Source organism: Neophocaena asiaeorientalis, unplaced genomic scaffold, assembly GCF_003031525.2.
Source record: "Neophocaena asiaeorientalis asiaeorientalis breed wild unplaced genomic scaffold, Neophocaena_asiaeorientalis_V1.1 scaffold550, whole genome shotgun sequence".
In the NCBI taxonomy this organism is placed as follows: domain Eukaryota; kingdom Metazoa; phylum Chordata; class Mammalia; order Artiodactyla; family Phocoenidae; genus Neophocaena; species Neophocaena asiaeorientalis.
In genome coordinates this window covers 1264294-1280853 of record NW_020173396.1, presented here as the reverse complement: position 1 = coordinate 1280853, position 16560 = coordinate 1264294, and the positions used below count along the sequence as shown (strand labels likewise).

Here is a 16560-nt window from a genome sequence, read left to right as displayed (position 1 = left end):
TCAACAATTGTGGTAATGGGGAAATGTTTTATAGATAGGAGTATAAATGCAATAAAGAAATGTTTTAAAAGAAACGATTCAATTTTTAAAAATGCTTTCAGGTGCTCAGTTCTAAGGTGCTGTTTATGTGAGCTGCAGCCTTTTGGGAAGGCTTACCTCTTTGAGCAAAGTCTTTATAGGTGCTTTGAATCCAAGACTTACATCGACTCTCCACACTCAATCTCTTTGATTATTTTCCATCTTTACAGTTCTTCACCACTGATACTTACATGCTTTCTTTGTATTTAGTGCATTTATGACAATAGAGAAAAGCACAGCCTTAGAAGAAGGAGATACTGCTCTTGAACTGACTGAGCAGAAAATAAACATGATGGTCCTGGATATCTGCCACAAACCAGGTGGCAGCGAGTACCTGAGGCAAATTTATCACATCATGCGGCTCAATGAGGTAGGGAAACGGCCTTTTTACCGAGCAATTAGGTGTGTACTGGCCTGAGGCAGTGTCTGCTGGCAGCTAAGGGTTAGTCAAGGAGGTGATAATACTTCTTAAAGTCAATACCAAACTCAATATTGCGTTATTAATAGAATCTATTCAGCCCCGGCTGTTCTGCATTTGTACAGCAGAAGCTTCACCGAAGCAATGTCGGTTTTATTTATACGGTTTAAACAATAACACGGTTCATGTACTCAGTTCGGGATTGTAGAGACTAGAGGTGTAGTATGGGAATTGTGTATTCGTGACCATTAAGCTGATGTTAAAATCTGGGATTTGTGAAATGAAGAATTTTCTGAAGAGAGATATAGCTCTTCTCCTGTAGACGTCATACTCGTGTTGGTGAAGTTGAAGATTCCTTACATAATGAGAAACTTCAGAAGAATATCGAACCATATTTGGGAGCAACTAGATTAAACCAAGAAAATACATTAATGTAGGGACACTGATTAGAACCAATGTCATGCTTATTCACCTCTCTGCTGGGTTAAGCGTCTGATCTTGCATGTATCTGGCTATTTTAGCAAAAATGTAAAGAGTAGGTATCTCAGTTATTACTTGAAACAATACGAGTCTGCTAACTTAGGTTTTTAATTTGATCATACATATCTGGATTCGAATGTGACATCTAGTGTGAATTAGACTTATGTTTATATTTGCAAACACATGAATGTATTTTTTAGCATAATAAAAATTGTATAATATGAATAATGTTAAGACATAGTGTTTTATCTACATGAGGTAGGCCTTAAAAACTGTATATTTCCAAGGAGTGAATTAACTCTACCACAGGATTTTACAACTCAGTTACATAAATGTTCTCCCCACTATTATCTATCTGAAAGTTACTTCAAGTAAATCTTGTTTTCTGGCCTGCAGAGAGGTAATCAACCAGTCAACTTCAATGATCACCTGAGAAGGATGGAGGCCTTTGTAGCTATGAGACAAGGTCCTGTTCTTAAGGGACTGGAGCTCAGTAGCAATTGTTACAAAGTAACACAACCTGTTCATGCTTGCTAATGATCTCTCACAGATTGTTTGAGGTTTCCATCTCGGGCAAGCAGGAAATCGTGGCCTTGGCAAACTGAAAGACCTCCATTACGGAGTCAGGGTCTTCATGGGCATGTCAACCTGGCCGTCCAGATTGGCCAAAGTAACTGTGGTGGTTACGGAGGGACAGATGTTGTAGTCAGAGTACCCTCAGAGCCTTAGTAAAGTTGATTTACAATAATTTTGAGCGCAACAATGGCTGGTATAGATTGCCAAACTGATAGAGGAGTCCTTTTCTTTCAAAGTTCCATAACACAAGAAAGATCAGTAAATCACCAGTAAGCAAAATCAACAAAAATTAAGTTGGATATTTACTGGCCATCGGCCACCTGTTGTATTCAGGAAATCCAAAGGCTGTTTTCTCGTAGAACTCGTGGAACTCTGAGGAAGCGCTTCTGAACAGGTGTGCTATGAGAGCTGATGTACGTAAGACTCTTTGCGGGAGTATCACCACATTTTGATTCAAAGTTACGATTTTTCTTTCTCTGCAACTGAATATACTTACTGTTATGGCAACATCTATCAGATGGGAAAGCAAGCTAAGTACTTGGTGGTTTATTGTGCTGTGTGAAACGCAGGCTGCAAGGTTAGAGGCATAATGTAAGGTGAGGATAGAATCAACGAAAGTAGCGAGGCCTCTGCCTTGACTACTTGGACAAAGCAGGCAGTAAACACAAATAACACAAGGGTGACTGAGTGACTAGCATAATACTTACGGCTGCTTATATACTGTGAGGCATCGTTATGCTGTAGGTAAATTGCACCGTGACGTTTGTTCATTTGATGAGTGGCGTCATGTCTTTAGCACTTTCAGGTGTGCTGCTAAATTGTGTTCGAAAACATAAATGCAGAGCATTTACACGTACAGGCCTGGGTGAGTGGAAGCATGGGTGTGCTATTGAGAGACAGGGAAGTTTTGAGAGAAGATGAGATTTTAAATGTTTGAGATAAAGGTAAGGTGTCTGAGCATAAAAGTCCAAATGGTGGTTGAAGATGCTGGCCAGAAGCACAGATACAAGAGGCTGTCACTAGATTTGGCAGCTTTCAACTAGGATGGTAGTTGAGTTCATGAGGCCAGTGTATCTCTTCAGTGGAGAGCAACAGATAAGCGGTGGGTAGAGGAATAAGCTCTGATGTAACGGCACAGGGAATATGTTCAGGAAAGGATGTTCAAAGAAAAATATTTCTTCTAAAGAAAGACCACATTAGCAGTACGTCTGGTTAAAGTGATGCCACAGAAAATCTGAGGCTTTTGAGAAGGGGTAGTGACAAGTGTCAATATAGCACAGAGGTCAGAGAAATCCACAAGGGAGAAAACACCATTGTGTTCACAGCTTGCAACAGAACAGAGCACTTTCTCTTTTCTGAATTGTGGAAACAAAAAAAGCCAAAACATAGCCACGTAAGGGGAAACAGTGAGAACGATTGTTATTAGCCAAAACAAAGCAGTTTTTCAATGAAAGGGGAATAATTTATTCCTTTTTAAATTTTTACTTTCAGAAATCATGATGGAGAAAAATTGTTTCTGTTCAAAAATCTAAATCTAATATACTTTTCTGATGGCTTTATTGTTATCTAATAATATTTAATAAGAGTCCATGTGTGTCTGTGTGTCAGATGCTACAGAATTCATCATTCTAAAAAAGATATGGTCCACAATGAGCAGGTTTAAGAAATGTCAAGCAGTGTTTTTTATTGCGAGATGGAGGGTTTTAGGATCTGAAATTTGCCTTCTACAGCGAGTACAGCAGGCGTTCTCTATTCATGAAGTTACAGAGGCACAGGGAAAACACAGTGACCTGAGACCAGAGGTTTGGCTTCTTACTGACGCTACCAAGCTCCCGTGTGTGACTTCAAGTTTGTCATCTGACCTTTCAGAGCCAACCACTGAATGTAGTGTGGGCTAGAGTTTCTCAGACTTTCATGTGCCTACTCATCTCCTGGGAAAGCTTGTGAACAGGCAGATTCTCATTTGGTTGGGCCTGAGATTCTGCTTTTCTAACACGCTCCTGGGTGAGGCTCATTTGGCTGACCCACACACCGGACTTTGAGTAGTAAGGGTTTTCAAGATGACCTCTGAATTCATTTTCAGCTCTAACTTTCTGACCCTAAGTCCTAACCCCAACCTTGAAGAAAACATTATATTGTGACACACTAAAAATCAGGAGGACATTTCTGTTATATTATTTATTAAATGACTTATTAAGTATTTGATAGTTTGAGGGAAACTTTTAGTCATTTAAATTTATCGTTTTCCAGAAGGAGTCTTATGAAATAGATTATGGTTATTCACCTTTTTATTTATGGATGGAAAGTGAGGTATAATGCAGTAGATTGACTTTTTCTTTTCCTCCCCAGGTTGTTACTGGCATTTGGGGGTAGAATTAAAATTACATACTTTGAGCTTCTATTGAACCTTGATATTTTTCAGTCCACAGTGTGAAACTAGAGTTTAGGAGCTTGCATTATAATTAATTCTACATAGAGGGAGACTGCTTGCAGGGAACTATCAGAGTACTTAGTTCTCTGCTGAGCATGGAGTAGGTAGCCACTACACTTAATGAGTGAATGAACAGTCATGTACTGTGAATAGTCATGCACCCGAGTTAAGTTTTGGTAACCAGACATGTTAACGTGAAGAAATGACAAGACAATGCCTATTAAAAAGCTTCTGATATATCAAGCATACATTCATTATGTGAGAATTTGTTAAATGGCTTTCTAATCTATCCTATATATTAAGTGAACCTGTTTTTGATGGGTTTATTGTAATCCTGATTGGTATGTACTCTGCTATGTTTCTTCTGAAAATGTATTCTGTCCTGAGGCTAATAATACTGTGTAATGTAGCAAATGTGCTGAAAGGGTAGGTTTGGATATTGACCAGTTTATTCTTAAAGAGAATATATGCTTCCTACCATCACGACTTGTAATTTTTTTCCCTTGAAGGAGTATTTAAAAGAACAGCTGTTATCTATGAATGGTTCAGAGGAAAAGCCATTACGCATTCAACCTTTAAAGATGACCTTGAGGAGTGTGGAAGATCAGCCCTCTGCCTTTAACCCTTTCCATGTGTACAAGGTGTTTAGCGAAAACATGCTTGATCAGGTATGTGGAAATTAAATAGTAAATTTAATTAAAATTTGTGGAGTTTTTTTTACACAAGTTAGAAAAAAAGTGCTTTGTGTTTGAATATTTACTCATAGGCTTCTTTGGCTAGGAAGCAAAAGGCCTTGTTCTTGTTTGCTCAAATTGACTTGGGAAAAGTTATTTTACCTTCTTTCTATTTGTCAAACGGATTCATATGTTTGGTCTGTAAACTTTGACTTTTGCCCCGGTCGGTTCGCTGTGGGCAGAGGGAGCATCTGTTCGGCTGTGTCTCCGGCAGCCTCGAGAAACCCCGTGTTTCTTAGAGTCTTCCCCTCCCTGGCTTCCCCCATCTCCCAAGACACACACTCACAAAACACCTTGCAATCTTTATGAATTTATCTAATTTATCAGGTAAACTATAAAATAGTTTAAAATTGATTGTAAATAGAGCTTTGAGCTCCTATTTTAAGTGGCATGAGGTAAATTTGCTGTTTTATAACCCTAAACACATTCCTGAATTTAAAATGAATTTGTTAATGATCTTAAGTCAGGATGTTTGGAATAAAGTCAATGTGATAAACACCACACATTTTTTAATGTCAGATAATGCCATTGTTTCAGCTGCATGTTTCATAGTCACATTAAAAAGATCATCTTTATTCCAAAGGACTTGAAACCTAAAGTTGCTTTTGCTTTGTCCTTTTTTTTGGTCCCTTTTCCCAGTAGCCTCCTGACAGACTATTTGAACTAACAGGGCAGAAGAGAAGGATTGCTTGACCTAGAGCTCTGATGAAAATAAGAATTAAAACAGTGGCCTAATTCGGGTTGCAGATAATATTTTTACCATGCCTGTTACAACCCTAGTCTACATTCATCAATACTGTAGTAGAATAAGACCTTCAGATGCTGACAACCCGGGGCAGAATTCTTCTGCTCTATGACAGGATTGTAGTGCTCCATTAATCAGCAGGTGACAGGGCATAGTTCTTGTTGGATTTTAAACACTGGCCTAGATGCTTATTATCAAAACTATTTAGTGTTAAGGGGTATAAGCATCTATAATACTTTAAAACCAAATATGTTGTATAAGTTTGAGTTTATTGGCTGTCTTCCTGTGTTGTACATTAGATTCCTCCATCCATAAATAATCATTGTAGCTGTTAAATTATCCTCACTTCATTTAAATAAATGGTATGTTGTATTCAGTTCTGAATTATGAGATTATCTTTCACAGTAATTTTTCTCCTTACTCTGTCATGAAATTATCTATTAAATGAAAAAAAAAGAATTACGTATGTTATTTACATTTACAGGTCCTTATAATTTCCCCTTTAAAGCAGATTCTTAACCAAAAACATTAATATCCTACTCTAATTAAGCTGTGTCTTGTCATTTGAGCCATAGTACTTCCATCTTTGTTTTTTAAATCAAACTTCTGGGTGCTAAAAAAAAAACCCAAAAAACTATAAATTGATACATGAAAAAGTTGCCAATTATTTTGCTTTGCTCTACAGAGTCACCCTTTCAGAGAAACTTGTTGGGCAAATTTCATTAGCTCTTGGAAGAATAACGACTCAAGAAATTGATTTATATTTTTATAAATAATGACTACATCCCCAAATGGATTTATAAATTAATTGCTGTCTTATTGGAATAAAAACCTTATTCTGTGGACATGATTGATGTTATCTGTCTAAGTCCTTGTTCTGGACCCCCTTCCTTCTTAGTTAGTCTATCACAGCTGGAGCTTTAATTTACTGATCATATTAACTCTGATTAATAACTAACAATAGCGTCTTCTCATTTATCAACAGTCAGCTATCACAAAATGGAACTGGAATTGGTCAAACTTGCTGCCAGATTATCTGGGACTGGATAAGACGACCTTCAATGTACTGCTCAAAAACAGGTAATAAGATTGGGGATTTGGGGCATGTGGCAGGGGAAGAGGATATATATCTTTTATATATAGGTGGTAGTGTGAGTGTGTGCGTGTATATATATGTGTATATATATATATATGTGTGTGTATATATATATTTGAAATTATATGAAGTATAGTTTCTGAATGCTGTTTTTCTATAGTAAGCATTTGCAGAAGGCAGGAAAACTTTATCTGAGATGAAATTGGTTGATTTTAGTCTAAATTTTAAATATTTTTGATTTTGTGTTGTAAACACCAAAAGTTATTGATTTGAATGTCATTATAATACTATGCCTTTGTTTACAACAACTTAATGAATGCGTACAAAATGCCAAGACAAATCAACTAATCAGGGGAAACATGTAAGTAAAACTGTCATGATTGAATTTTTTTGCTTTTCAGCCAGTTATTTTGGCACCGTCTTGCTGTAGTCTCAGTTGCATACTACTTTACACACATACGGACACACGCGTGCACTTACACCCCAGGACAACCCAATAAAATGATAATGTGATTTCAGGCTAGGAGTTGATACATGTAATTTATTTTGCACAAAAACATAAATGTTTTCTTTATATTTTGGATCAATGAATATGGCTTTTTCCCATACCTTTAAAGTTTTCAGTGAAAACAGTAAGGTGTAAATTTTAAATGTGCATTTCTCTATCAAGTATCACATTTTTACATAAAATATATATGTGCAGTTGCTTTTATTCTTCAGGTATTATCTGTTTGTTTATACTCACTTATCTTTTTTATGATCTTTGTATGTTTTCTTATCTTTCTTAAACATATATAAAGTATCATTTTTCATAAATGACGATAAGGATAGTGACATACTAGAATTGTCAAATCATCCTTGAGATATCTGGGTGCATATAAGAAAATATCTTGAGAGAGAGATTTCAGTATTTCCCAGGTGGAGATTTTTAAAAAAGGGCAGCTTTATTGCCAAGAAAAGTGGTAGCTTAGATGTGTCATCATAGTGGTATTCCTAATATTTCACCCCTGAATGAAGCTCACCCACCCATCATGGACAAAGTTGAACAATCCAGAAACTTCCCCATCAAGGACAGAGCCTTCTCTCAGCAAGCTTACCACGTGGCAGGTAGTAGTTCAGAATGCACCCTATTAATGCACAAGTCCCCCACAGGTGTTCCCAGCCTGTGCCAAAGTTGCCTGGAGAGATGAGAGGTAGGGGTGGTGGAGGAAAGGCCAGGTCTTCTGTTGAATCTATGGCTACATAATGTTTACCCAGTATTAAATGTCTATCTGGAAACAAACTAGGGAAGATAGAAGAAAAAGTCAGCCTTTGACAGAGGAACACAGAGTAGGTATTCTCTAAAGGTGGTGTTTGATCAACAGTCATGTTGGAATAAGCTATTTGGAAAGTTTTGAGTTTATGTAGATTAACTGTATTATAATTTACTCAGTCTTTTCAGCTGTGAATTGCTGCTTCCAGTCCACTAAATGGTAAGCTAGGGGCAACCTATCCTTCAAAACTTACCGCATTTGCTCTGTATAATATTCACTTTTAAGTGAATTTGTGTTTTACCCCAAATTGCATATTGTTGTTTTTGTTTAACAACTTTAGTTATACCTCAATTAGGTTGATAGCTATTAAAGTCTATTTCCCTGACATATTATGTGCAGGAATGAGTAGGGAAAAAGAACTCCTAAAAATTTAGCCAGAAGTAACAGGTCCAAACAGTTCTCTTGGAGAAGGGTCATGAATCTTTTAAATTATTATTAATTTATTTTTTGGCTGTGTTGGGTTTTTGTTGCTGTGTGCAAGCTCTCTACAGTTGTGGCGTGCGGGGGCTACTCTTCTTTGCTGTGCGGGCTTCTCGTTGCGGTGGCTTCTCTTGTTGCTGAGCACAGGCTCTAAGCACGTGGGCTTCAGTAGTTGTGGCGCCCAGGCTCAGTAGCTGTGGCTTAAAGGTCCTAGAGCGCAGGCTCAGTAGTTGTGTGCGCGGGCTTAGTTGCTCCGCGGCATATGGAATCTTCCCGGACAAGGGCTCAAACCCGCGTCCCCTGCCTTGGCAGACGGATTCTTAACCCACTGTGCCGCCAGGGAAGTCCCAGGGTCATGAATTTTTAACAAAAACAGCTAGAATCTCTTAGATTCTTAAAGAATGATGTGAAAAGCATTCTATTCTAAACTACCACATACCACAAGCTACAATGAATATAATTGAGCTGCCTTAGAAGGATGAAAGACCCCTGAGAGTTTTTCATCTCTTTTAGCACTTTCCCATTTATTTTAAGAGTGTTATTTATGAGACTTGATTAACATTGAACTGATAAGGAAAAGTTTTTCTGTTATTTTCTCTGAGAGACTCTTGTTTGGGTTTATCTGAAATGCTGATTTAAAAAGAAATAGTGCATTGAATTTTTTTAAATTTAATTTTGTTTTTCTGGGCTTTCTCTAGTTGTGGTGAGCAGGGGCTACTCGGCATTGCGGTGCTCAGCCTTCTCATTGTGGTGGCTTCTCTTGTTGCGGAGCACGTGCTCTACACGTGCGGGCTCAGTAGTTGTGGTTCTCGGGCTCTAGAGCGCAGCATTGAATTTTTGACAACATGGTTATTTGAAATTACATATTTGAAAATGAGACCACAGAACACTGAGCTTTTAAAATGGGAGTTATATATGCTGTCCTACATCCAAAAAGTGATACTTCTTACATACAACCATGATCTTTGGGGTTAGGCAGAGCCAAAGATGAAAACCTAGAGCAGCTCAGCTGAATATGCTCAGTTCTTTTTTCCAAAAGTCACCAATTAAACAAGTTACTTATTCCCTTTTTTCCTCTCTTTAATTGGTAATAAAGTCATACTAATCTATCTCTACACTATGGTTGAGTTTATATATAGCACTGAAAATGTTGTCTGGGAACAAACATTTGTCACAAACAAATGTCACAACAAAAGTGAACTCAAATATACAAATATGAAAAAAGTTGAGGAGAAGGGAATCCTTTCTATTCACCTCCTAAATTCCTTTGTGCCTGGCCTTCAAATCCAATATCATAAGCAGACCATCTGTGGACTTACTCTCTCAAGACTCTAATACCCTGAATGGACAAGATTTCCCTCACCTCCAGAACAGGATGGAAATGGGAAAGCAGTATTCCTGGGTTCTCAGGCCAGTCCTGTTGTGAGCTTACCTTAGGAAAGTTATCTAAACTATTCAACTTTGGAGTTTCTCATGTTTAAAATTAAGTGATGATAATTATATATCTACTTCATAGAGATTGTTGACACAATCAAGAGAGTGCTTAAAGGATATGAAGTTGTTTTGGAAGTTTAAAACACTGTACATACTTAGAAAATTAGTAGCATAGCAAGCAGAAAGCAGTGTTAGTGTCTGGCCAAGTCATTTGGGATTAGTAGGGAGTTGGAGGTGGGAGGTGGGGCAGTCAGGTTATACCTGAGGTCAAATATATGGAGGTTATGTACACTTCAGGCCTAAACCAATCATGAGGGTCAGAACAAGTGTCAGGTCAGAGACCAGGCAGCAGACCCATGAGTCTGTAAGACAAGCAGTGAAAAAATGAGCAAGGAAGAGGGTCTGAAGACCAGGTGAGCCACGTAGGAGGTAAAGACTCAAGGGATGAGCACTTGAGGGATGGTTCAGGTACATGAAAGAGGAGATATGGTGGTGCCAATAATATGTGTATCTGAGACAACACTAACCTTTGTTCCACAAGCTGATTCTGTGCTGACTGCAAAGTCAGAACGAATCTTGAAGTGGCAGCCTCAGTCCTTGGCCGGGATGGGCCCTCTGCTTACTATCAGGCCTCATCTCAAAACACGTCCCTCCAATTCAGATGATGTTCTAAGTTCATTGCCTTTCCTGTTCTTTGGATTCTCCAAACTCTTCCCCCATTTTAGGGTCTTGGTACTTGTAGTTCCCTCAGCTCTTTCCATGGCTGGTGCCATCTTGTCTATCTGGGGCATAAGTCACCTGCTCAGAGAGGTCTTTCCTTATCACCCATCGAAAGTGATCCTCCAAGTCTATTTCACTGTGCTCTCTCAATTGAGCTATCACTACCTGAAATCATAGTTTCTGTTTATTGTCGTTTAACCCTGCTTCCCCCCGCCGCTCCACCTCCAGGGTGGAAAGTACAATCCATGAGAAGAGTGCCTTGGCTGTCTTATTCCAACCGTGTCTTCAGTACCTAGACTAGCCCTTGGGCACATAGCTGGCTCTGAGTAATATTTGTTGGATTAATTAACAAACAAATGAGGAATAAGAATGCAGAGAAAAAGTCAGCCTTTGACAGATGAACACAGAGTAGGTATTCTCTAAAGGTGGTGTTTGATCAACAGTCATGTTGGAATAAGAAATGTATCCTGGGAAATCTCAAGTAAAAATTTATCTATATGCATATTCATTCATTTGGATGAAAATCGGGTTAATTAAGCTTTGTATGTTTAAAATGCCTGTTTTTGTTATTATGTGAAGTTCAGCTCAGATTAAAAGCACAGAACACGGGTCTTTGTTTTTAATTTATTGATTTAGTTCAAGCCATAACCTCTCCAGCAACAAAGTCTGTTCTCTACTCCACGATTCAGAAGCCTTTTGACTTTTGGGTGGTAGGGTTTGTATTTGTTAAATGATACTATCATTGAAAATTTTAAGATGGAGTTAGATGACAAAAACATCCAACCAAGCCTTTATAGATTTGTGATTTTCAAGGCATTTGAAGAAATAGATAGTAGCTGAGACCTCAGAAAAGAGATCCTGAGTATATATTAATGATATATGTTTTTCAACTTGGAAAGTTTGCCATTGTGGAAAATAAAGACTCCTTAGAGGTTTAGAAAATCAACATATGTATCAGTTCTACAGCTTTACCTTTAATGCCATATAAGAGTAAGTACAGTGATTGTACATTGATCTTTTGAAATAATAAAGGTACTTTTCACAGTTTCTTACGATTACTTTCCTGCTTTCTTTCTCACCCACTTTAAAATAAATCCAGACTATCGAATGAGATGGTGATTGCATTTGCAGGAAAGCTCACCAGAAGGAACTTTCTGTATTCCTTTATTCACGGCGAATCTCCAGACTGCCATTTTGGTATTGTTTTCCTTGTCACTGGAACAAATTTATGTTGCTTCTTTTCTCTTTACCTTATTTATTCCAGACTAATTCCCAAGAATGGTGGCATTGAAAATAATCTGTGAATACAGTGGAATGCTATGCTATTTTAACCATCTAAATATACTGCATATGAGTTTGGCTTCGCGTTGAGCAAACACAATTAAATACGATGGCAGGAACAGCAGAAGGGGTGGTGATGGCAGATTTCTGGCTATCATTTTGGGGCCTTTCCCAGTGGACGATAGCCATACATCTGAGAGGAGACGGGAGTTTAGAAAACATATTTTGAAAGAGCCGTTGATCTGTGGAGTTGATTGTTTGCTTTTAATAATAATAATTATTAAAGTGCCTTTAAGCTGTATCCTGTGTGTGCCCTGTGGTGTGTAGAGAGTAGGAAATATTGTCTCTGGCCTTGAACTGAACACATGACACTCTCCAATGATCGTTCTCAGGCCGTGCTGCCATTAACACAATGTTTATAGTTGCTCACAGCAGTAAATTCCTGATGTAGCAACAGGCTGCCTGGTTATGGAGAGATGGGTTTAAGAAAAAGGGGAAGCTGATTTTATGAATACACACCTCTGAGCCATTACATACATCGCATACGCCATGGCATTCAAATGTTGTTTTTTTTCATGCTCTAGCTCCCTGGAAAACCCTTTCCTTCCCACCTCCACCAAAAGACCTCAGACTGAGTGATTCTACCCACGAACACCATCTTCTCTAATAGAAGCAGGCTTCCCTTCCACTTTTAATTCCTAAAGCAGTGTGTTTTTTGGACAGAGATTGTCTACAATGTATCTAGGAGATATAAATTTAACTTCTGATCCTCAGGATTTTCAGGGGTTAGGGCTTTGGTACATGAACCAAACAAATCCATAAATGTGTATTGTTTTCTGAGTGGTAACTTGTATATGTCGTCTTTTACGGTGTATGAAGTACTTTCACACAAATCTTCCCCTTTGACGCTCACTACAACTATGTAATAAGACACAGGTACTTGTGAGGGTGCAAATGACATACCCAAGGTCACAGATATTAAGTGGCGTCTGGAAGGCAAAATGAAGGCCTATGATTCTGTTTCTGGTGCTTTATCTACTACACCGTATTCCTGGTCAGTTTTTTCCAGTTTTATTGAGATATAATTGACATATAGCAGTGTGTAAGTTTAAGGTGTACAGCGTGTTGATTTGGTACACTTATATATTGCAGAATGATTACCATCACAGTGCTAAGTAACACCGCTATCACCTCACATAATTACCATTTCTTTTTCGTGGCGAGAACATGTAAGATCTACTCAGCAACTTTCAAGTATATAATAGAGTATTATTAACTATAATCACCATGATGTACACTAGATCCCCAGAATTTATTAGTCTTATAACTTCGGGTTTGTACCCTTAGGTCAAAATTTGTTTTTTATTACCTCAGTATTCACTGTACAAGTACTGGTGATAATGAAAACAGAAAGCACTTGCCACGTGGCTGGCATAATTTAAGTAAATTACATACACATTTAATTATAAATCCTTATGATAACCTTATGGAGTAGGTACTATGTTACCATTATTTTCCTGATAAGGAATCTAAGGCACCGAGACGCAGAGCTCTCAGATTCTAGCTTATGTCCATATTCTTAACCACTTCTGTTAATTCTCTAGAGTTGTGCTTACTTTACTCATTCAAAAAATATTTTCGAGCATCTGCTTTGTGAAATGCATTTATTTATAATAAAGTAACAGTTTACTAGAGAATGTTAATATATGTCAAAGGGTCCTTGAGAGCTATTCCACACAATTTTTAATTCATTGTGAATTTCCACTTTGGTTATCACAATGCTTATCCCCCCTCTTCTTCCACTCCTTATATCCCTCTCAGCAACTGGCTCGCCATCACCTATTTACCAGGAAAATTAAGGCTGTCTAACATGAATCTCCCAGCTTTTCTTCCTAAACTTCAGTTTTGTTTATGTCATCTCCAGTCCTTTGCTTCTTGTCTCTAGCCTTGGAGGAAGAGAGCCCTCTTCTAGTTAAAACTTGAGAAGTAAGTTGACTGTATTTAGGTTGTAGAGGGTCTGAGGGCTGAGAAATTTGGACTTTAGCTGCTGGACTTGAGGGCATCATCAAAGCTTTTAAGCAAAGGAGTGATAGGAACAGAAAGCTACTTTAGGACATTAATAATAGCTGAGGTGGAGGGACAGGATAATTAAAAGGAGGGAAGACCAGATTAGAGACTATGGAGACTATGGCTAGAGACTGCGGAGGAGATTATATATCACAGGTATAAAAGATATTCTCAAGGAAGCTTGGGGGCCCAGCTAAATCTCTTCCTCATTTGCGTAAAAGTCAGCTCTGATACTTTGTCTTTGAAGCCAGTGTGGCCTAGGTGTTTATAGAAAGGTGCCATGCTTATCATTTCTTCACATTTTGTGTGTCAGTTCACATCCTCCAAGCAGGTGCCAAAGTGGGATTAGAGGTACATGAGATTTGGCAGGAGAAATGCACATGGAGGGTAAAGAGGAGGAAACAGGAATAGGCAGGCAAACCTTCAGACCCAGTTGGTGATCTGATACCTGTGAAAGGAGGGGGGCAGAGGATTGGGTTGGAAGAGGCTCAGATAACAGAGTAGTTCTAAGAAGGTGTTGACAAGGCCAATGGGGACTCCTTGAGCTAAAGTCCCACACTGGAAGAGTCTCATGTCCTGCAGGAACGGGCTGGTACTCTACCTCCACTGTGCTCAGACACTGACTGAGATCTGCTTGGGAGAAGCATGGCCTAAGCACAAATGCAATGGTAGATGCAGAGGAATGACAGCTAGGGCCCTCACTTCCCATGCTAACTGCAGCAGGAGATGTGAGCGGTGCATTTCCGTGGCTCCCACAGTGGGGATGCCAAGAGTGATTCTCTTACATATGGAGAGATTGTATGTGTATGTATTATGTAAGTTAAGTTAACAAGGATGGGATTTAAATAAAGGTGTCTGTTACTTTAGTGAGGTAGAAAACAGACAATCTAAATAAATATATTAAATGCTATTGACAGAAATGCAGAATTAGCAACATTTTGATGAAAGGAAGGTATAATAATTTTCTCAAAAGCAGCCATGGGAAAATTCTTTACTCGTCAAGTTGAACTAAAATTCACTTTGTACTGAATTTTCTCCTACGCAATTATGCATTCACATACTGGCACTTTGGGGTTCTTGCAACAGATCAAAAGCTATTAAAAACTTGCTTGAATGGAGTAAATTATTTTTTCAATAACTATTCTTTAAGTCTCTCCCCTGTCAAATTCTGTTCAGACCCCAAAGCCTCTATGATGTTTTTCTGCAAGAAGTTTTAGCATAGTTTCCACCAGGAGTAGCTGTTATAGGCCCATTGATTCAGTTTGGCTGTAGATGACAAGAACCTTGACTGCTTTCAGGGTTATTGGTCATCAGTGAATGTCTCAGTTTATTTTTGTTGCTATATCAACATAAAGAGAGGAAATTAACTCTTTGAAGATATTTTTATTATGACATAATTAGAGAAATTTAAATATCTATTAGGTATTGATATAATTAAATATTATAATAAGTATGAACAACTAATACAATTTTTCACTTTATATAATATTTTCTATATTAACATTTATAACAGTATTTATTACAGTACATTTGTAATGTGTTATATATGACATTAGTTAGGATACCAATAGTGCTTTTTTATACTACTGTAAATGAAGCTTTCACCTTTAAGTACCTTGGGGGTATAGCTCTAAATTTGATTTTTTTTCCATAATATGAGATCTGGTGAAAAAAATTTAAATCAAGATATTTAGCATCCACAATATTTGTATTAATATAAGTTTGAAATTTATTTTGTAATAAACTATAAGCAACAATACACGTGTATGGTTTCAAATGGTACAGGAACGTAAGACATGAAATATAAAAGTTCCCCTCCCCAGCTCCTCAATCACACAAGTTCCACTGCACTTGCAGCCATTTGAACCATTTCTGGTTTTATTTCTTTTGGTTGATAAATCTAAGGGATAGGCTATACCACTATTTTTTTTAATCTATCAACTTAAAATTAGTATTTACGGGCACCTTGCAAAAAAAGATTTAACTCACACTACCTCCTCCTCTTCCCTTCAAGCTCTGCTAATTGAATTTTCATTTTAGTTCTTGTATTGCTCACCTTTATGTGATATAATATAACCTGTATTTTAAAATCAGTTTGTATTTTTATTTTAAAAATTTTGTATAAAGTAAAATTCACTCTTCTTGCTAGATAGTTCAGAGTTGTGACAAATGCATAAAGTTGTTTAACAATCAACACAATCAAAATACAGAGAATTCCATTTCTCAGAAAATTCCCTTGTGCTGACCCTTTGTAGTCAGTTCTTCCCCCATCCCAATCCCTGCTAACTACTGATCTGTTCTCTGTCCCTGTAGCTTTTTTCTTTCAAGAGTGTCATTGCAAGAGAATTATATGGTGTGTCACCTTTTCAATCTGGCTTCTTTTACTTGGCATCATGCGTTTGAGATTCTTCCACTTGCTTGTTCTTCTTCTAGAATAGCAGTCCATTGTGTGAAGGTACCACTGTCTGTTCATCCACTTACCTGTTAAAGAACCTTTGGGTTGTTTCCAGTATTTGGTGATTGTGAATAAAGCCTCTATAACCATTTGTGTACAGGTTTTGCATGAATATAGGTTTTTATTTCACTTGGACAATACCTAGGAGTGGGAATGCTGGGTTGTATGGTACATTTATGTTTGACTTTATAAAGAAACTACATCTTCCTGTATTTTATGTTGCCTGTGAGAAATCTGATGGTAGACGGTTCTCCTTATCATATCCCTGGATGGTGCCTTTTTTGTTTGTTTGTTTTAAGTAACTCCTCCCAT

The 16560-nt window shown here is 37.8% G+C and overlaps 1 protein-coding gene across 1 annotated transcript in view; it reads left to right on the top strand.

Annotated features, from left to right (window-relative positions):
• KIAA0825 (KIAA0825 ortholog) overlaps positions 1-16560 on the top strand; it is a 394719-nt gene that overhangs the window by 197872 nt on the left and 180287 nt on the right. The window contains exons 18-20 of the mRNA XM_024746984.1: positions 289-448; positions 4493-4651; positions 6448-6542. Coding sequence (XP_024602752.1) covers positions 289-448; positions 4493-4651; positions 6448-6542 — 414 coding nt within the window. The remainder of the gene's footprint in view (positions 1-288; positions 449-4492; positions 4652-6447; positions 6543-16560) is intronic.